Source organism: Phodopus roborovskii, unplaced genomic scaffold (assembly GCF_943737965.1).
Source record: "Phodopus roborovskii unplaced genomic scaffold, PHOROB, whole genome shotgun sequence".
NCBI lineage: Eukaryota > Metazoa > Chordata > Mammalia > Rodentia > Cricetidae > Phodopus > Phodopus roborovskii.
The window spans coordinates 14,014,802-14,037,813 of record NW_026126540.1 but is presented as its reverse complement, the minus strand read 5'-3'; the positions used below and the strand labels follow the sequence as shown (position 1 = coordinate 14,037,813).

The 23,012-nt window shown below is 41.2% G+C and overlaps 1 protein-coding gene across 1 annotated transcript; it reads left to right on the top strand.

The window, feature by feature from the left end:
- The first annotated feature begins 125 nt into the window (after positions 1-125).
- On the top strand, positions 126-22,413 carry Tmem144 (transmembrane protein 144). Its single transcript, XM_051199477.1, has 11 exons — positions 126-288; positions 2,592-2,714; positions 5,011-5,110; positions 6,737-6,817; positions 9,645-9,723; positions 11,801-11,877; positions 13,928-14,046; positions 16,100-16,219; positions 17,272-17,369; positions 18,314-18,367; positions 21,948-22,413. The coding sequence occupies exons 1-11, from the start codon at positions 180-182 to the stop codon at positions 22,029-22,031; spliced, it is 1,044 nt and encodes a 347-aa protein (XP_051055434.1). The 5' UTR covers positions 126-179; the 3' UTR covers positions 22,032-22,413.
- Positions 22,414-23,012: the final 599 nt, after the last annotated feature.

Here is a 23,012-nt window from a genome sequence, read left to right as displayed (position 1 = left end):
ACCTACCTATCTGCAAAAGGGAGCCTTAGCCTGATTTTGATTACTAGACTTTGTGTTCTGATCATAACTGGTTCACAGGCTCACAGCTTCTCACCTTCATTCTATTTCTTTTGTTTCAGAAACTCTTGAAAAGCACAGTCTGAAAGTGAGAGAATTTTCTGTTTACCACTCCTGCAACCATGAGCAGTAACGGGACAGACTTCACCATCGGCTACCTCTCCTCTGCTGTAGCAATTCTCTTGTTTGGCTCCAACTTTGTACCACTTAAAAAATATGATACGGGTGATGGTAATTGTTTTTTTGTTTTGTTTTGTTTTGTTGTTTTTAACCTAAACTTGCATTTAAGTCTCTTGGCTACTTGTTTTTGTTTTATCTTTTAAAAATACCAGCTTAAAAACTAATAAGTTTTATTGATCATAGTATCTAGTGAATAGAACTCACATAAATCATCTCACAGTGCCTATTGGGGAGTGAGTCAGGACAGGGAGGCCAAATTATACTTCAGGAAAATGTCAGGTGGGTATCACTGGAAAAGCTCCTTGGCCATGACTGCTGTGTTCATAAAATGGGTATGTTATGGCCAGTTCCACTATCAGCATTCATTTGAAAACCAATTTTCAACACAGCTGATAGATGAGAGGCCAATCTGAGCATAACACACACCTGTTTACTAGTGAACAAGTTCTTCTTTAATAAGCCATGAGGCAAATAGAGAGATGATCCTCGCTAAAGAAAGAAATGAGCCAAAACATATACATTCCTCCACACAAAGCTGTGCACCAGGCTTCCTCAGTTTACCACATGTGCACACACAGACATACATCCTTTGCCACAAAACTGTGGCAAAGATCACAGGCTTTCTCAGTTCTCCACACATGATCCCCAAGTGTATGTATGTGTTGTGCGTCATGCCCCCCAAATCTGATGTCAGACCCCTATTCCAGCATCCCTGCTGTGATCCACAGGCTTCGTTCCTTGCTCCCTCCACACAAACCTCCAGTCCTTTTCAAATTAAGGGGTTGTGTTTAGTGTATTATTACAGTACTTAACCATTTAGGTGGTTAAAACTGATGACTGTGTTTATTAATTACTGTTTTCAAATACATTGCTGAAGCAGTTTTTTGGTGTCATCCCCCAAACCAGATTTGATACTGTTCTGAGGTTTTCAACGCATGATTTTGCACAGCACTGTAATTTTTAGAAATGAATTATGTCTTGGTGTAGCAAAACAGGGCAAGCTGATCTTTAGAGAAGGAAAGTAAGAGTTGCTTTTGCCTACCTGATCTCCCTTTACTCAGTGAACACCTGCTGGGAGGCAACTTTCCAGTTATTTTTGTTTGTTGTTTGCTTGTTTGTTTTAGTTTTTTGGAGACAGGGCTTCTCTGTGTAGCCTTGGCTGTCCTGGAACTCTCTTTGTTCAGGGTGGCCTAGAACTCACAGATACGCCTGCCTCTTGCCTCCCAAGTGCTGGGAGTAAAGGTATGTACCACCATGCCCAGCACAGTTATTTTTAAATCTCCCTAGTTCCTTAGACTTTGTACCACTTAGACAAGGGATTATAAATCTTTGCCCCTTGCCTGGACTTTTACAGGCATAGAAACTAGTACAAAAATAGCCAGTAAGGGCAATTGGACGAGCTTTGGGGTTTGCGATCCTGGAGAAGTGTCCCGTTTGTGTGTGTGTGTGTGTGTGTGTGTGTGTGTGTGTGTGTGTGTGTGTGTGTGTGTGTGTCTGAAAACTAAACCCAAGGCCTCTCTCTGCACATATTAGAGTGACCCCCAGCCATCAAGTCTCACCAGCTTTTTGTTTCCAGTTTCTCACTTGTAGCATAAAGTTCCTTTTCCTCTCCAATACTGTTTTGTTGTGTTGGAGGCCAGTAGACATTTTTCCCCCTCTGCTTTGTTGTGAGAATGAACAAAAATAAAAGTCTTCCAAGTTAAAACCAAAAGTGCCACACAGCGTTGCAGCTTCCTTGGCACTTCATTCAAGGTGGGATGTCTATCTCATCAATCCCTAAGTCTTGATGGTACAGGAGCCTTAGATGGCCACTGCCACATTCTTCTTTAGGTGAGTGGCCAGCAGAGGAGCCGTGGCCTGGAAGGTTAAATCTTGGGCTTGTAAAAATCTGTCTCATCACAGGAGTTAAACTCCAACTTCATGAGCCACAAATGGCCACTTTGTCTGTTACTGTTTGGAAGGTCTCAGTGCATATTTTCACAGAGGCAGTGAGGCTGGCATCTGAGTAGAAATGCAGCTTCTGTCTTCTCAAAACTCTGAGAAGGTGAAAGAATAGGATGTTAAACAAGAACACACCATGGGCCTTGGTGTCAAGCATCTAAAGTTTATGGTCCAGTTAGAGATGCACCTACCAGATTTTGGACTAAGTTACTCAAGTTCAAGTTTGCTTTTTTGGTGTCTGAGATTGGGTCAGTTATGACTTTGAGTAGTTGTAAGAATAAATGTGCCACATGCCCACTGTGGGAACATTTCATGATTTGTGCTCTTTCTTGTAAGAATATCTTACAGATTTTCTTAAACATGCATAAACTCAAATCATTCTGCCAAGTGATGCCAGGCTGTCTTGTTTCCAGGAATGTTCCTCCAGTGGGTTCTCTGTGCTGCCATTTGGTTGGTCGCCTTGGTGGTCAACCTGATACTACGCTGTCCTAAATTCTGGCCTTTTGCAATGCTCGGTGGCTGCATTTGGGCAACAGGTAATGTGTGTATTCACCCAATAGAGTGGCCGCACACTCATATTCACAACCAAGAGAAAGAGCACAGCGGTCACAGTCATGAAATGCAGATAGCAGACATGGGCTGTGTATTGGTTTCCTTTCAGATATTCCTGGGAATTCCCTGATTTCCCCCCTTTAAATGTTGTAGGTTCCTGGTAGAAAACGGTAAAGATAGTTGATCTTTTTAAAGTATAACTCAGAAGCCATTTTATACATTCAGCCTTTCCCCATCATGTTTATCAGAACATGTATATTAAAGAGTAATCCTCTGTTAACACCATTTTTAGACCTTATCCTTAAAAGTTGGCTGACAGAGGCATGTAATCATTTTGAGTAACTTTGAACAAAGAAAACAGACAAACAAAAATACTTTTGTTGCTTTATCAATTACTTAAAAGTATATAGTAGAATTTATATTTCCAGTTAGCCAGTCAGAAATTGTTCTTTTCTCTATATAAACTCACCCTAAAAATCTTTATTTGAAGCAAATAAAATTTTAAATGTTAAAATCCTACTGTTTACCCACTTGAATCTTCAAGGGACTTAGGGTCTTTATTGCTGTGAAGAAACGCCATGACCACAGCATTTCTTATAAAGAAAACATTTAATGGAGTGGTGGTTTGTAATTTCAGAGGTTCAGTTCATTATCATGGTGGGGAGCATGACAGCATACAGGCAGACGTAAATGGCAGTCCTACATCTTACAGGGAACAGGAAGTTGACTGAGACACTAGGAGGTTCCCACAGTGATACACTTCCTCCAATAAGGCCATACCCACTCCAACAAGTCACACTTCCTAATGGTGCCACTCCCTACAAGATTATGGGGGCCAACTACATTTAAATTACCACAGAGACTAAATGATTTAGTAAGATGTATTAATGTGAGATCAAAGTAAGTATAACCTTACATTTCCATTAGACTTTACATGATCATACCTCACATGTGCCTCTGTGATTGTTTACCCTGTGAAATTGGGAGAATGAACAGCATTCACTCATTCCCTGTAGGCTTTTGGAGGCAGAATTGAACCATGCAGCCCAGACTGGCCTAGAACTCTTGAGTCCTCTGGCCTCTACTCCCGATGGAATTGCAGATGAAACACATCTCATTTTAGCCAACCTGCAGAAGATTATTTTTGGTGAAAGCTGGTGCAAAGTATGGAATACTTCATGAATCTGTATGTGTCCATGTACAAGGTGCATGCTGACCTTATCTATATCACTCCACTTTTAGTATGTGCACTGCCAATGTGAGCCTTTTTTTAATCTTTGAAATTCAATTTTAATTAAATAATTTTAAAATACATTTACTTATATTTTTAAGATAGGGTATTATTATGTAGTATTGGCTAACTTGGAGCTATCTAGGTAGATCATGCTGGCCTCTAACTCTTAGAGGTCCTGAGATTAAAGGCATGTGCTACAACCCTAGTCCATGGTGCAGATCTTTACAGACACAAGAAATTCTGTCTCTCAAGCATGTCCCACTATGACTATGCTCAAGGTGAGGAAGTAGGCAGCCAAACTTGAGAAATGTCATCACATTCTGGGCACAGAAGACAGAGAGGAGGGAGGTGTAAGGACTTTATTGTGAGTGGTTAAAAAAGGAGACACCAACACCTTGACCAGGAGAACATTCCAAAGGGGAAATAATTGGAGCTGGGTACCATGTGAGTTTAAAGGCTCTAACATTCCCATAGTGGAGGTCACTTACTTGCAGAATTTCTTCAGCAGTTCATGTACAGCTCTGAAACTCAAGTTGCTGTAGACTGGAGATGTGTTACAGAGTACACAGGCCCCTCATCAACAGCTGAAATCAAGAGACAAAGGTGACTCACAAACCTAAAGAAGAAACCTGTGGGTAACTGCAGGACTGAGTCGGGTGGCAGAGAAGGTAGTCTATTTGTAAAGAGCAGCAAGGAGATGGGTATGGTGGAGCAGCCATAGCCCCAGCTACTGGGGAGTGAAGGATAAGATCTCTTGAGCAAGAGTGGGAGCTAGCCCGTGCAGCAGGGCAAGACGTTGTCACCAACCATGCTAACGACAACATTCAACACCATAATAAATTTGACCCTGAGTGACCCTCAAGAGCATAAAGCAATGGCTGTGAGAATCTGGAAAAAAACAGCCAGTGAGTACAGAGCACATTCTGAAGTTGAGTTGGGGCAGAAGTTGAAGCTAGAAAAAACAAACAAACAAAAACTAATTTAACTTAGAAATGCATCTTTTGTACCAGAAGTAACCCTTTTTTTCCTGTGTATTGTACCTACAGGGAACATTGCTGTCGTCCCAATTATCAAAACCATCGGTTTAGGTCTTGGGATCCTCATCTGGGGATCATTTAATACCTTAACTGGCTGGGCAAGCTCAAGGTAACACACTTCAAATGATCTCAGCTAAGATTCCTGCACCCTGCATTCAATGTACACTACGGTTTAGCCATATCTGGAGAAATAACATGGTTCTTACTCTCAGATTATGGCTGTAGCACATAGCCATGTCTTTGTAAATGACCAAAATATGGCAAAGGAAATCAAAATTAAAAGATCTGTGTCTGGAACGCAGGTAGAGAGAGAGAAAGTCAGCTGATGTCTCCTTTCTCTCTCTACTGCGTGATGGTTTGATAGACATGCTTCTGTGCATCGTTCTCACCTCGTTTTTACAGTTATATGGAGTAAGCTCTAGAAGAGAGCTGACACCCAAAGAGGCTGAAATGCTGAAGCTCAGGTTCTAGCCAGGTACCATTTCTAAAGTTAGATGTTCTTCCTGACAACAGAGCACCGATCTGTGGCTCCATCTCTCCAGCGTTTAGTAAAGATTTACTGAGATGTAGCTATATACAGACATTTTAAGTGTCATTGTCTGTGACTGCTTTTTACAGTACAGTGGCTGAAAGAATGGAGACTACCACACCAAAACACTCTGGATCTATAAAGAGGACTTTGCAACCCTAGCTAGAAAGCTGTGCTGTTCAAAGGGTTTATCAGGAGCCGCAAGTGGCCTTCCCATTGAAACTTAAGCGAATTAAAAGGACAGATTTGGACCTTATGCCTCAGTGGTACTAGCCACATTAGCAATGGGTCTCCCATTTCACACAGGGCATGGATGGAAACACAATACTATCACGGTTAGTATCACATGTACTTCTCATGTGTGGAGAAATGAGAACAGAGAATATTGTTCTTGCCTCTCCCTGTACTCAAAACTATAACTACCCCAAAACAAGGCAAATGAAGCTACTAACTTCCAGTGTATACATCCTTTCCCAGCCTTTTACTCCCACCTGGCATTTTATTAATAGAATGCATTTTCTGTTGCCTCATTCCTTTACCCTTGGGTAGATGTTCATGATGATTGCTAACAATTATGACAAAGTCAAACCATGATGAGTAAAAAAGAATGTAAGTTGATGTCAAAGAATAGGAATTTTTAACCAAGATGTCATTTTAAATACCTCAAATATTATAGAAGAGCTTGATATGCAGCTTATGTTAGAGCATTGTCTAGATGTGCAGACCCCAGCATTAAGATACATGTGTGGTCACATGTACATATACACACACACTCATGCACGCATGTGATCACACACATTTTCCATGGTAGTTTATTGATTGGCTTTTAGGTAATTTGGTTTCTGTCATTTTTGTTTTTGTTTTGTTTTTTTAATAGAATCTCTATATGTAGCCCTAGCTGGTCTGGAAATCAATATATAGACCAGGATGGCCTCACACCCACAGAGATCCACCTGTTTCTGCCTCCCAAGTGCCGTATCCCAGACTCTGAGGATTACAGGAATGTATCACCATGCCTCATCCACTATTTGTTTTTCCACTTTAATGTGGAAATTAGAGGCAGAGGATAGAAAGTAAGTAACTTATCCAAAGGTAGACAGTGCATAAAAGAGCCAAGACTTCAACATCAGCCCCTAGCCTAGGCTCTTAAGCATTGCTCTAAGACACTTTCACAGTACCTAATTTGATATTCCTCTGGATTTCCAGGTTTGGCTGGTTTGGGATAGATGCAGAAGAAGTGTCAAACTCCATGTTGAATTACTTTGGAGCTGGGCTGTCAGTAGTAAGGTCCGCAGCTACTACTCATGGCTATTCGCAGTGCTCTCTAAAGATTGGTTTTATATTTATTTTATTTATGTGTATGAATGTTCTACTTACATGTATGTGCATCATGTGTGTGCCTGGTGCCTAAGGAAAGCAGAAAAAAAAGTGTTAGATTCCCTGAAACTGCAGTCACAGATGGTTGTGAACTAACATGTGGTTGCTGGGAATCGAACCCTCATTCTGGACGAGCAGCCAGTGCTCCTAATCACTGAGCCATCATCTCTCCAGCATCTCTCTAGTGCTAGTGCCTTTTTTTAAAAACCTATATTTCATAAACTTTGCGTAAGTTTCTTGATTCCTAATTTTCAAAAACAAGCCTTATTTCCAGAAGAAGAAAAACCAAATAAGGGGGAGTCAGGAACTCCAGTTTTGGTTCTGAAATGCTCTGAGAAACTGGAAAATGTCACCTAACCACTCTGAAGTTCAGTTTCAATGTCTAGGCTAGCTAGAGCATCACTCGTGAATTGCTCGTGAAGGAGAGCCAGGCTGTATTAAGTTAATTTGCTTACAGAAGCATGCTATCCAAGTCAGTATTCTACTTGTTTCCTATATGCCCCTGGCATGGTCGCTATTTCCATTTCTCCTCATCCAAGGGGTATGCTGTGCCCTCAGTGGATGCCTGAAACACAGGAGTATCAAATGTTACAACTCAATGCTTTTTCCATTTTAACTAAGCACCAAGGCTATACTTTTATAGTCTCAGTGTGAAGAAAAAAAAGAAAAAAGAAAAAGCTAGCAGAAATATCTTTTCCTTACAGCTTTATGTGTTAGCTTTGTTACTATAGATCTTAGCATCTTTAGTGCAGGTTTTTTTTTTTTTTTTCCTCCTTTTCTTTTAAAGCTGAGAACGTTCACCTTTTCACTGAGAGAGAACACCCAATGGGTCGTCTTTGGCATGCTGCATCTGTCAGGTTGCTACACCACTCTTGTGATTTGTGTTCAGGTTAGCTGAATCCAGCGCTGCAAATCACTATGGTGGATTGGATTTGACCAAGGGGACTACTGCACCTGACTAAGTGCTGGGTACTTCTTTGGGGTGGCTAACTTGGCAAAGGGGCACTAATGCATGGCCTCAGACAAGGAGACAGCAGCATGCTATGTAGGGCAGTTCACAGGTTAAAATGTAGGAGTGTGTATACCCTGAGTTTAGCAAGGCAGATCATGGCTAACTACAGAGAGCTTTGCAGCCCACTGATTCCCTTGTCCTGTTCTCCCACTTAATTCTTTTTAACACGGTTATCACTTTCTCACCTCACACATTCTCTTTTGAATACCTAGTTTTCCATGCCTCTCCTTCTACTTGTGTGTACTGTATCAATGGGGATGGAAATGACTTTGGATCTCTACTACACAGTGGCATGTCACCACTAAAACTCAAGCAAGAATTAGGTCACCTTAAATTCAGTCACCTGTTCTCTCTGGATTCCATTTATACCCACTGTCAGTGCAGCACATAACAGATAGCATTGCCTACAAAGATTTTAGTACTTTCTTAGTCTTCAGGGAAAGAACAGTATAGTTCCCTTCCTCCAGTTAGGGTGCTTTTCCCCAGCCACATTCCTGAACAATCTCTTTGTCATTGAAATGTTGCCTTAGAGAGTAGTCCCTTGGCAATTGGGGGCGAATAGCAAAGCTTATTCTAAAACTATAAATTCTTTACACATTTGGTTAGAGGCAGTTTTATGTGACTTATACAGTTCACGTGGAATTCTAGCTTTCGGTAGTTCTGAGACAATTTCTGCACATTGTAAAATTCTAATTTAGCATGTCTAGTTTTAACTTAATGGTAATAATTTAAGGTTGATCTATACAGTGCACTAAGTACTCTCCAAATTTTTTCTTTAGAAGAACAAAATTTTCCCTAAAATTACTCATTCTGCCACTTCTATCCATATGGCCTTGGACAGATATTTTCTCCAAGCCCTTGGTTTCTTCATCCTGAAAGAGGGAGTAATGCTAGTAGCAATCTTGTAAGATAATTTGAAAAATAAATGCTTTAAGACCTTTGTATGTCTAGACACATGGTTTAAGCTCTGCATATAAAGTTGTTTCCATTGTTATTCACTATTTGCTCTGTAGTAGAGATCATCAACTTAAGTGAAAAGGTTATGATAAACCAGTCCTATGGTTTGGGGGCTCTGGGGAAGCTGCACAGAGTGACCAGAGAATGGAGGAGCAAAGCCATCTACCACAAGGAACAAAAAAGAAAGGCAGAGAGACCCAACAAGCCCTATTAAAGGCACACTCTTAATCACCCAACTTCCGATCCAGCCATCTCTTAAAGACCAACTGCTTCCCTGTAGCAAGTAGACCAGTCACCAAAAACCTTTAGCATAGCCTTTTGGAGACACTTAGAACCCAAATGCCTGCACTATTATATTCACACATAGTTGCCCCTTGGGACATTTGTTGGTGGCTCAATTAACATTAAATTAGGTGGTGCACTGAAGGCATTTTGTAGTTCTGTTAAGAGAGGGATCTGCAGCAAGGGGATACAGAGTTTTCTTCCTGTGAGGCAATCAGGCCCCACCTATATTGCTCTCCTGGATGGAACTGCAGGACTCTTTTTATTTATTTTGTTTAATAGCTTTTGGGTTCATTTTGAAGGGCATTGATTGAATGAATTTAGAGATCTTGGAGTGTGAAGAAAGGTTACAGATGTGACTGTGTTCTCTCTCTCTCTCTCTCTCTCTGTGTGTGTGTGTGTGTGTGTATGTGTGTGCGTGTGTCCGTGTGTGTGTGTGTGTGTGTGTGTGTCCAGTAAATCTCACTAGAATGTATTTCCCTTCAGTGCCCTCACGTTTTTGTTCATCAAAAGTGAAATTGAGGCTCCATGCAATGTGGACAACACACCACTGATGACAGAACCTGTGAGTATTGTGTGGGACAACTGGATTTGAAACATAAGATTGGGATGTATCTTAGTTAGAGTTGTTATTGCTATTAAGTGACAGTGAGACCATGGCATCTCTCATAGAGGAAAACAATTAGGACTGCCTTATAGTTCAGAGGCTTAGTCTGTTATCATCATGGTGAGAAGCATGGCAGCGCACAGGCAGACATGGTGCTAGAAAGGGAGCCAGAAATTCTACATCCAGATCAGCAGGCAGCAGGGAGAGAGAGAGAGAGAGAAAGAGAGAGAGAGAGAGAGAGAGAGAGAGAGAGAGAGAAGAGAGGAGAGAGACTGGGGCTTGAGCTTCTGAAATCTCAAAGCCCAGTCCCAGTGACACACTTCCCTCAACAAGGCCTCATTGCCTAAAAATGCCCCTCCCTGTGAGCCTCTGGGGGTCATTTTCATTCAAACCAAGACAGGATGTAAGAACAAAACAAAACTCTGACATATGTGTGAGAAGGTGCTATTTTCCATCCCTCATGGCTATAAATATAGTTCAGCATATTTATCAGAAGTGGGTCATGTTTCCATGGTGATACTTCTTCCTAAGCATAAGGCTGACTTTTTTGTCAAAAATCCCTACAAGGTATACAAACGCAGCTTTTCATTAATGATACATTCCGGGTGTGTACAGCCCTGTGGGGAGATGAGAGAGTAACTTGGAAAAAGGAGGCAGGAGGATGAGGAGTAGACAGAAGGAAAGAATGGGCAGAGGGGGCTACTGATAGTCAGTGAGATCATGTGCCAGTGGGAAATGGACTTGATTTTCTTTCCATTTATCTTTTTATTTTTAACATGTTTTGCTTAATGACAATGACAGAAATGCACAAGGAGACACTGTTTTGACCATGAAGAATATAAGTTGGTATGGAATAGTCAATCAGTGTTTAACAGGGCCAACCTTAAGAGACATAACCTGGCCCAGATGTCCAGAGTCCCATTGGAAACTTTGCATGAGGGCAGTCCATTTTGCCAGGAACCCAGTGTCATCCCTTCAGTTTCAGCCATTCTCTCCATCTACTCAGGGGGCCCTAACTGCTTGCCACCCTTTGTGCCCACACCTAGAGCCTACAGGCTTTGCCTCCCTCTCAGCTTCTTCTCTGTGTCTTTACTCTTCCTTCCCCTTGCCTTCTTCCCCTATTCAAACATCTATCAACCAAGGTGGAGGATACCTTCATTAAACTGACCCAAAAAGAAAGACAGAAAGGGGATGTTAATCCCTGGGCATCTTTAAGCACTGTTTGCTTAAGAAAAGATGAGTTGGCCCCAAAAGGATGCTCTTGTTTTCTTACCTGATCCAGGGATCTAGATGCCTCCCAGCTAATCACCCTTTGAACAAAGGAACAAAGTATAAAAACAAACAACTTGAAAAGAGTCACACAGTAGGCCTACTAGATCTTCTAGGCAGGGCCAAGGGGTACAAACAACCAAGATTAGTGCTAGGCGATCATCAGGATGGATGAGGATGCAGGCACAAGCTGGAACTCCACAGCACCAACAGAGGAAAACCTGACTCAGCAGGGACAGTGAATTCAAATCTAGCTCCTGTCTACACCAAGGACTAGTCAGCTGGAGGGCATAGAAGGTTATAGTCAATAATAGAAATGGCAAATTTCTTCAAATCTGCTCACAGATTTTCCTCGACTTAAGTATTAGCCTAAACTTGAAACATGCCTGGAAGTATTTTAATTCAGTAAAACAAAAAAATTAAAATCATGTTATTGAGTGAAAAAGAAAAATGCTTATTGATCTTGTGCATTCTACTGTAGAAAGTCTGAGCTCTTATTGGTTCTAATTTCTTTACAGTTTATTAAAATACACTAATGACCATGAGAGCTAAGTTTATCAAATAGCTATACATTAATCTGAAAATTTTAAGTGAAAAACTGGAGGGGCGGAGTCAGAAGAGCAGCTCTGAACTCCCAGAGCTGTAGGTGACTTGTGTGTGGGCTAAGGTGTGTTTGAGAGGGGAGAAAAGCCTGGACATCCTTTTGTGGCATTGAAATTGTTCGCTGAAGGTCCTTGTATGTGGGTCTTTCCTATGACTTCCACAGGTGATTAACACAACTGAAGACCCCTGTGCTGATTCCTCCTGGGTGGATAGACTTTCTACCAAGTACCATCGCATTGTGTAAGGCAAGACAACTTTTCTATTGCTGTTTCACATTTGGCTAAAACAGAGGATGCAGAGAGATGTGTTGAAGCTCATCCGATCCCAGGAAGAAAATGATGACAAAAACTCATTTTCACCTCCTGGGGGCAGGGGTTGCTCTTTTCACCCTGCTGAGTTTTAGGTATAGAAGTTGATCATTAAGCTTAGATGCCTCAAGGAATACCAAATGTCTGTAGTGTATCTGATCAGTTAGCCAGTGACAAAATCAACCTTATTTTGTAGGACTTAGGCACCAAAAATAAAGAGGTTGCATAATGACCATGATTTATCACAAGCTAATTAAGCAGTGCTCTCCATTTCCTCGAATCAACCCAGGACCATCACCCTCCTTTCATATGTGACAGTTTTATGATCCCAGGTGTCTGTTATCCACTATAACAGAATATTCTGTGCCAATGTAAGGCCCACCCTTATGTCTCCATCATAAGCATTTCCAGGGATGCATCAGCAGCAGCCTGTCTCACTTTAGGGTGTGGGGTTTTAGTGGTTTGGTTTTTTCTTTCTTTTTTCTTTTTTTCCTGAGAGGGCCAAATTACTTAAAGCATATTACAGAATGCAATTTTCCTTTCACAAACCATGGCTGTTTGAACTTTGTGGAGCCAGAACCATGAAGTAGTTACTTACTTTGTTTTGTGCATGCTGGCCAAACACCCTATCACTGAGCTATACGATCCCAACGTAAAGGCAGCAGATTTGTGGCCTGCAAGGTGGGAAAGAAGCTATGGAGTAAATGCTGAACTAAATTAAATGAATTAAAGAATGAACAAAACTTAATCAAGCTGTGAAAGAAAAAAAAACATACTACCATTTTTGCATTCAGAATGAAATTGTTTGCTAAAACTACCTTTTAAAAACTCTCACAAAGCATGTCTCTCACACTAGAGGAATATTTGTGAAGAGAAAGAGTTTTAGCACTGGGGTTATAGTTCAAAGAATGTAACATAAAATGTTCACTAGAATATGAGAGGCCCAGGGATCCAATCCAAGCACCACCTAAAAAGAAATTCTAATTATACTTTACCTAGTTATGTGTTTGGGCCACTCAGAGCCATGGGATCTTGTCCTTATTCAAGTTGCGGACCTGTAGTGTATGTGGAATGCATTGCCAACATGTACAGAGAATTCTGAACTACCATGTCCTTTAAATGTCCTTAAATAAAATCACTAAAAGTGACAATGAATTTGTGTTTAGGCTGAGGGAAGTTTTTATTTACTTACTTATTTTGTTTTTTGTCTATTTTTGAGATAGCATCTTGCTATGAATTCCATACTTGCTTCAAACTTGCAATCTCTTTTCTCTCTTTCTGAGATTACAGGGTTGTATCACCATGCCTTGAAGGCAGGGGTTTTGCCTAAAACTGCTTGCCTCTTTTAAGTCATTCTTTGTATGAAGATAGAGACACTGTCCTGAAATAGCCATCTTCTCCCTTACTTCCACATCCCTGGAAATGCCCATACCCATTTCACGAATCCAGTTCTCAAGACCAAGGACTTGGCATTGTTTGAAATGAAACATTTTTTCTTCTCAGAACAGAATTTTTTTTACCTAAAATATTCAGATTCTCTGGCTCAATTAGCACTTCTTGGCAAAGCCATAATCAAGTCTTTCTCTGTAATCAACCGAAACAAAAATGCATTTGTCTTTAGTCTGTCATGGTCCCATGGATCCTGGGGCATATTTTTGAGGGGACCTTGAGGAAGATAATGCTCATCCACAAATACCTCATACATTAGTTTATTTGCATGGCAAATGGCCTAAGGATAGCAATACTCTCAGCTCATGTATAAAGGCCATTTGCCTGTCATGCCCTTCCACCATGGCATAGTAGACTAAGTCTACATTTCTGTTTTCATGACCTACTAGACGCTGGGCTCAAGACAGAAGGGTAGCTTCTACTAAACTGCTTAAAACCTGTATGTTGAAGAAAGCCTTACTTGTGGTTCTAGTTGTATGTTGAAAACATTGCCTCTGGCCAAGATTCGCAGGGATTCTTTTTTGTTTCTTAAGGGGCTGCAGCCTTGCAGTGATATCTGGAATACTCTATGGATCTACATTTGTGCCCATCATTTACATCAAGGACCACGGCAAGAGAAATGAGAGCATATATGCAGGCGCTAGTCAGTATGGTGAGTGAGGAGGTTTTCCTACTTCATGAGCACATTCAACGTTACTCCATTAACAACAGAAAAAGAGCTATAATTGAGTCAGTACTGTCGTGTGCATTTGTCTGTTCAATTGTAAGTGCTGAATTAGAAGGCACCAGGAATAAAGATGGCAGGGGCCTTTGGAATATTAAGATCTATAACATACAAATTAAATCAGCTACAGTCAGGATTCATTTCCACTGTTGGGATCTCAGCATGGGGTTCCCAGCTTTCCACTAAGATTCCAAGATTATGAAGAGTCATTTATGTCCAACAATGGCCTGTGGGAAGAGATGTGCTCTATTCTTTTAGAAAGCTACAGTGTAGTTCTTAAACCAAGTAAATGTCAAAGTATAAGCCTATTCAGTGAAAGGTTATTAGTTTTTCAAGCACCAGGTGGTCCACTGAAAGGGTCAGCATAACACCTGCAGTTCTAAAATTAGTATCTCAGGAGCCACATTCCATGCACCAACCCTGGGAAAGCTGAAAGGGAGATAAATGAGGATCTACTGTAGGGGTCCTGTGACCCCATGAAAGCACGACATACATAAGGAAACGAGACAAATACTAAGTTCTGGGTGGGGTGATGTGAAAAAGCAACGTGATTTATAACCAGATAAGGGAGAAATTTGAAACACAAAACTCCTAAGAAGCAGGTGAGGCAGGAAAGTCACAAGCTCAAGGCCAGTTTAGTCCCCACAGGGAGAAGTTGAGTTGGCTGCTAATCTTGAGGCTGTCCTAGCCCATTTCCTATTCCCTCTACTGACCTCTTTTATTTCAAAATTTTACATAAATTATTTTTTTAGATTTCTGTTTGTTTTTCTTTTTAAAAGATAATAACTAAAGTAAAACTTAATCACTGGAAGGAGAAAAAACAAGACAGAAGGAATAGACAGAGCCAAAGTGAGCTTGACATCATTGCAGAACACTTGTATACTTGCTTGTAACAAGCATGAATTTGGCTCTCAGAATTTTCTTAGCCACAGGGGAAATCAGTTCAGCCCGGGAAGTCAGTGAAGACAGATTAAAAACAATTGACTCTTTAGGAATAAAGCCCCTCTTGGTCCTGGGACATAATGAACAATGTCCTCAACTGTCTGTCTATATAAATAGACAATGAGTTTTTAGGGATTGTTCCTACAACTCTGGCTATATAGTCTCACAGGAGCACACTTTATTCCAGTTTGTTAAAAAACCATCCTCAGTGGGTATTACTGTATTTTTTTAATGACACACATATATCTTATGCTCCATTGTAAGGATTTTTGCAGATACTAACTGGATAGTCCCACCTCCTTCCATGGGTAGATGGATGGATTTCATTTCTTTGTTCTACAATATAATTTCAGATTTAGAAGAAGAAAGACACATGCAGTTCAGTTTTTCATCCAAAAACACACCAATCATCTTTGTCAAAACTGTAGATGATACAAGCATTGACTCCAAGGCAGACATCCTAGCCAAGCCCCCACAGAGCACCCATCTGCTCAGGCTGTCAGCGATATTAGGGTTTCCCAAGATGGGCCACCATCATGTGTCATTACAAATCTCCACAGTGGAGCTAGTTTGTTATAAACAGTTAGACAAAGCTGTCCATGGAATAACTTCCAAATCTTTATGACCTCCCGTACAGCTGCCATGGGCAACAGACCATGTAGTTTGGCCACATACGAGTGCCCATTTGATTCACAAACTCCCCTCCAGCCTACATCAAAGTTTGCTACAGTAATAGAGATAGTGCTGAATGCATATTCCTTCTTAAAAGGCAACTTCATATTATAGTCAGACAATATTCACCATTTTTTTCTGTGATTTCCAGGGCTACTGTGAAAAATAGCCTAATAGATTTCACTGCAGTTAAGTTATTAATATTTCTAGATTTTAAATCTGTTTATTAATAATTCTATACAAACAACACATGAGAGTGAGGATAATTAAATCCTGTACACTTACTGTTAGTTTCTGGGAGTGTGTTTTATGTTACAGAATTAAGGTAGCTGGAATAATGTTTGCATATTGTCATCTGTGTTTTCAGATTTAGACTATGTTTTTGCACACTCCAGTGGCATTTTTCTTACAAGTACAGTCTACTTTGTGGCCTATTGTGTAGCCATGAAAAATAGACCAAGGCTTTATCCAGAGGCAGTCTTACCAGGTAAGAAAAGAAAACATTAGCTACACAAAATCTTACTACTCTGTGAAAGTGCCACCTTCCACTAGATGAACTTGGATAATCATTAGAAGGGGAGGAGAAGAAAGGGGGGAGGGAATGGGAAGGGAAGGAGGAACAGGGGTTGGGGAGGAAGAGAATATTCTCTTAAAGGCTTTGGTCTAGTTCACCATAAAATATTAAGTATTGAAAAGTACCATGAAGTTGTTCACAAGATGTTGATCATCAGCACAGAACCTACAACTGTCAAACAATGAGTTTTGATGTTTCCTGTGTTAAAAGCTCTTCTATTAGGGTCATCAGTCTTAACTATATATTTTCCTACCATTTCAAGATTTATATAACAACTCAGAGCCTCTATTTACAAAAAAAAAATAATAATCAACAGATAAAAGTATGCAGTCACTTAGAAAAATATAGTTTATTCAAAAAGTTAAAGTGGGGTGGGGAAGATGCCTGGAAAGGTAACAGAAAGTGTGTTTGGGGTCATAATCCTTCAATCATTGACTGTTGAGATAGTAACAGTTTCTCACTGAAGAGTTCAGCATAATTCAGTTTGGAACATGCATCCACAAGTAAATAATTTTATATGAAATAGAGCATAAGTGACTTGATTATTTTGAATGTCAGGATAGGCAATAATATAGAGTATTTATTAAACACCTGGCTTATAGCATTGTGAGTTATGTAGCTGGGTTTTTCACTTAAAGGTCAGGACTCTTGTCTTCCCCCAGCTCTAATACCATTCTCATCTTCACTTCATAGACATGTCAAATCCAGTACTTGTTAGGACCCTCTCGTATACCCTGTCCCTACCTCAGCTCCTCCTCCATTCAATAAAGGGGGTGGCTGGTCCTCATCCCACAGTAGCAAAACAGAGGAATCACTAGGTTTTGAGCCTAGCTCAAAAACCCGTAAGGGCCAACATCATTCATAAGAACGCTTTTATTTTTTAATCTGGGTTTTCGCATTCTGCCTAAGGGATGAGGCTCAGCACAGGATCTCACCCCTCCCATGCACACTCCCTTGTGTTCCAGGCTTGCTGTCAGGGGTGCTGTGGGCCATCGCCACCTGCTGCTGGTTCATAGCCAACCACTCTCTGACTGCTGTGATCAGCTTCCCAATCATCACTGCTGTAAGTGGCTGATCTCCTGGGTTGTTCCAACAGTAAACCTACACAAGCTGCCCCTCTCCATTCTCCATGGTCTCGATTGCTCCTGAGTGATGTTTGTAACCTCTTTTTAGCAGGTTTGCAAATGCCTACGTAGTCTTCATATGTCCCTGCAGTGTTTCCTTTGGTCACTTTACCTAATGTTATCTGGGACACATTATGATTTTCTCTTCATGACTCTTTCAACCTCCCATCCAAGTACTAACCAAGCCTGGCCCTGCTTAGCTTCCTAGATAAGACTAGATCTGGCATGTTTGGGGAGGTATGGCTGTAGACTAGAACGAAGAGGATAAAGATTCCTGAGTAACTAGTGTGATGTTGGTATTGGTCTGTCATTCCCCAATTTCCTCCCTCTCCTTCAAGGCGTGGGCTCCTCATTTGATTTGGATTCTGAGGATCAGCACTTTACATTGCTGATATAAAGCAGTTGCTTTGACCTATTTCTCCGCCCCTTCGATGCTGACTTTGCAGAGGCCGACAAATGGAAAGCAACACATTTTTATTTTTCCCCGCATATGCTAGAAACAGTGCAAGCAAACTTGGTTGGGCCAGCCCTGTAGACAGTGGGAGCAGTCCTGGGAGAGAGAACACTGTGGAATTGTTTATTGAAGCTCTTCCAGAGGCCCTGCAGGGCTCGAAGAGGAGTCATTAAAATTCTGGTCTCGTATGTCTTTTTCACCAAGATCACAGCTAAGCCAACCCAACAGTTTTCCTTGCTGGTGAAAAACAACAACAGATCTCAGCAGCTTCACATTTTTGAGTTATAGGAACATGTCTTTTCTCTTGTTGCTTCTCATCTCATATTAAATACATATATACATATATGAATATATATAAATAAATATATCTGTAATATATATATTACTTATATAAAGAATATATAATAAAATTAAAGTTCTTTATTTAAGGGTCCTGGACTTATCGCTGCGCTGTGGGGTATCTTCATTTTCAAGGAAATACAGGTAAGGATAAGGAAATGATTGCCATCCCCAAATGTCCCTCTCCTCTAGGAAACTGAGAACTTTGCCTAGATTCTTAGATTAACAGAGAAATGGACCCACTGAGGGCATCATTGTTTGCTGAGAGATATCATGAAGCTCAGCAAAGTGCTCCAATAGTTGGGCATACAGCACTTAAAACTGAAGCATCCATTTTTTTTTTAACTTAATTGCATCCACTTAGCGTCCTTTCTCATTTACCAAGCACATCTGGAGAGCCTTAGAATATATCTATTCTTTGGACATAGCTACTGAGTGCCTATTCTGAACTAGTCCTAGTGGCTAGGTTAAGGTTGAAGACTTCTGAAAACAAAGACAAAAATTTTAGAAGACTAGAAGTGCTAGTGTGGGATTCACATACATGGGAGTGTGTGTGTACAGAAGCTGACCCCACCAGGCAGGTCTGGGGTGCTGCACTTCGCTTATAGAGAATTAGATTCAGTCTTTAGTGCTGGGACTCCCAGAAAGTTAGACAACTTACCTTACCTAGACCAAACTTAGAAAGCTCTGGTTAAAGGCAAGTTAATATGCTCTAGCCTGATTCTTCATTAAATTGCAAAAGGAACATGTATAATTCTGGTCTTTGAATTACATGTTAAGAGTCATTACTCTTTTTTAGAAACAGTTTTCAATTTACTTTTTTAAAAAAAGTGTATGTGTATATGTCAGTATGTGGGTATGTGTGTTTGAGTGCAGGTGCTTGCAGAGCCCAGAAGAGCTAGAGTTCAGGCAGTTGTAAGCTGCCCCATGTTGGTGCTGGGAACTGAACTCCAGTCCTGGAAGAGCAGCAAGACCTCTTCGCCACTGAGCCATCTCTCTATTCCCACGTGTGATTAGTCTTGATGAGAGCTGAGTTTGGAAGCAGGGCTATCTCAGTGCACCTCTCCATTCTGGGTAGTGCTTCTCTTGTGTCTGGATTTGCTACACAAATTTACCTCTGCTCTCTGAGTTGTTAGAACTGAAGCAAAAGAAATGTCAGGAAAAGATGGCAAATGAGACCAGGAAAACTTCGTTTGCAGAGGGTCCCGCTGTGTTGTTAGGAAAGCTAGAGTCATATGCAATTGTAATTGCCCCTCTTCTGCTAGACTGTGATTCATGGGGGCAGCCATGCCAAGGCATTCTTCCCTAGTCTCTTAAAATAGACCTGGCCAAGGAGCAGCAAATAGGGAAGCCTTCCCCCATGTTTGCATCTTTCCAAGCTCAAACCGGTCTCCCCTCTGTGACCCACTGCTGGGGTCCACAGGTTTTCATACATGCTCCATTGATATGTTGGCCAGGCATTGCTGGGGGAGGTGCTCCAAATGCAGCTCTCAGCTCTGAGGAGCACCCATGAGCAGTACCCAGCCTTCACAATAACTCACTCTTCATAATAAGTCAGTCGACACTCTCCAGAGACACAGCATCACATCTCCCATCTTCTGCCAAATTTTTGCGGTCACCTAAGTAATTTTAGGCCATATGGCTAGCCAAGCTCAATAACCAGCACTATAATGAGAGGAAAGTCACTTGCACTTTCCCTGCAGATATGAAGCGGGCTTTGTCCCTAAGTCCCTATCTCCCCCACACCCATGGTCCTCTCAGAATCCTTGGGTGTCCACTACATGACTATAATTAAATCACTGTCACTTCTTTTCTCTTTATTTATTCTATGTGTATTTTACATCATATATCTTGATCCCACTCATTTCCCTGTCCCTTTGCATCTGCCCTATGCCCCTACATGCCCCCAAAATAAAACGATTTTTTAGAGAATGGAAAAGTAAAAAGGAGGGAGAAAAATAAAAAAAAAATCTTATCATGACAGCTGCAGAATGACACAGTGAGTCATGCAGTAAACCCCTTTGTTCATGTATTTTTTACTTGGAAATGTTCATTGCTAAGAGTCATCAGTCTGGTTCAAGACCTCTAGTTTCTATTACAATGTTGATGCTGGGCCCACATCACCATCACTTCTAAGGGCCCATAGTAGTATTCTATGATTTCCTTATTAGACGATCTAAAACTTGGGAAGGGAGACAAGTTCTGTTGGCAACGAGGTTAACTTGAAACATGAAGACCCGATCCCAGAATCCAAACAAAAATAAAAGTTCAGGTGTGGTGGTGTACACTTCTAATCCCAGCACTGGAAAGGCAATGAAAGGAGGTTCGCTGAGACTCTATGGCTACCCAGCCCAGCCTCGGTGACTGAGGCCACTAAGGAGGACTGTGTATCTAAAATCCATGAAGCATTATTCTGTTTTACTTTAGAGTGTTCAGATCTTGCCTTCCAGCATAATGAGTCTCTCTGTACAGAGAGGTGGACACCCACGGGCCATCATTCAGAAGGAACAGCCAAGACTGAAAGGATACTAGAAATGATTCTATGTGAAATATGGCTGAAGAAGCTAAGATATTGACCAGGAAAAGATGCTCAAGGATGGAAGAGATTGTTTCTCAGTGTTTCAGGGTTTATTCTCAGGAGGAGACATTAAAATCGATCTACATGTACCCCTAAAGATAGGTCTTATAGAAGTGAAATATTCTGTGTACCACAAGATGACGCGGCTGCATCGGGGTGAGCCTGTCCATGCCTCCCATCTTGAATACCAGTAGTCTATACCTAGGAGGACAGTTTATCTTCTTCACTCCTCACACCTCTTTTTCTGTTTTTTTATGTCCATCTCCACCATTCTGTCTGTGTCCATCATCTTTCTCGAGAACCATGGTTGTCTCCTTGGTATCCTTACATTCATTCTGGCCCCTCCAATGTTCCCCATCCTCCAAAAGAGCGCAGGCTTTCCAGATTTGCAAATCTAATATTTTCAGCCCGTGTAGCTTCCTGTTCTTTAATACTTTCTCATTGCCAGGAAAAGTAGGACCCCAGAGCGTAGTAAGACCCACAGGCTCCCAAACTCTCCACAGGCCATTCACGCTCATCCTCAACTTCATGCTCTCACCTGTCCTTGCTCCGGGCACACTGAAATCTCCTGGAAACAGCTGTGCTTCTTAATAACAACAGCCTTTGCACACAAATTCTCCCCTCAGGGAATCTCCACTGACTGCTCCCCACTTTCTTGAACTAAGATGCTTCAGTGTTAGAGGCCCAGCTCTACTTGTCAAACTAGCTCCATGTGGAGTCCAGGAACACATGCACAAACCACCTGGTGGATACTGTTAAAAGCCCTCACCTGTAGCTCTCAGGGCCAGCACTGAGGGTGTTCACACCTGTTACTCAGTGGATAAATCAGTAGGATTCTTGCAGGATTTCCTGGGGGAAACTGTTGATTGCTAGGAAATCTCTCTCTCTCTCTCTCTCTCTCTCTCTCTCTCTCTCTCTCTCTCTCTCTCTCTCTCTCTCTCTCTCTCTCTCTCTCTCACACACACAGAAAGAGAGAGAGAGAGAGAGAGGAGAGAGAGAAGAGAAAGTGTCAGAGTCAAGCCAGCATACCGGTAGCCAAGAGCAGATGACTCAGCAAAGGTTTATGACAATCCTTTTTAAAATATACACATTGTAAATTTAAATTTAAGTCTCATTTAATCCATCCATTCTTTTTTTATTACTCAGGGTCTCCGAAACTACTTACTGATGTTTCTTGCCTTCTGTATCATCTTGACTGGGGCTCTGTGCACAGCTTTTTCCAAAATCTAAGTATTCACAGCAAGACCAGCAGATGGCAGCAGTGGCTAGGAGAACGCCTCACCCACACAGGTGAATACAGCAGACTGCTGTGTAGCAATGGATCTCTGCCGCTCTGGGAATGATGGATAAATGACTGTTTACACCACAAACATGAGAATGAAGAGCCGTGGTGAAAAGCCCTTCCGATGAGCTGTTAATGAAGGCCGGACTTTGCTGGCTCACAGACATGCTGCATTCTTGGACCATCCTGTCTGTGGGTGCTGGTTCCGTCAGTGTCTACTTAGTGTTATAATCCAGAAAATAGGAATAGAGTTTGTACAGAGGAAATTACCACCCAAATGTATAACTTGTCAATGAAGAGAAGAAATAAATACTTTGTTGGTTGAAAGAAGGAACTCAGACTCACCTTACAGAATCCAAGTTCAAAGATGCTAGAGAAAGTAAATGTCACAGCTGCTAACTGAATGTTTAAAAGGTCAATTCATTAGTTTCAGCCAAAAATTACTTTTACTTGAACATCAGCTCTTAACATTCTTAGCTCAAAATATTTTGATAATTATTCCAGATAAAAATCCATCCCCAGAAAGCAAGTCACCACCACTTAAAATGTGTGATATAATGTATACACCCGAGCACACGTGTGTGTGCATGGCTCCAGATATGGAGAACATTCTAGAGTTGCTAAAAATAGAGGTTTTAGTTTATCAGGCTCAATTTAAAGGGAGCATGCTTGTTGGACATAACACCTATATTTTTGTTCCTAAAATACTGCTACTTAAAATCACTTAAATCGCAAGTGTTTTTGCTCATTTTAGCTCATTTCCAGAAGATAAAAGAACACAGCAAATGTATTGATCTGGTTCTTTAAGAAAACAACTAGCCCTGCAAGCACACTTCATTCCCATGGTGTCTGCACCCTTAATATGGAAATCGTGTTTGGCTGTGTCCCTCCTGATACTTGGCTGTGTTAGAGAAACAAAAATTAGCATC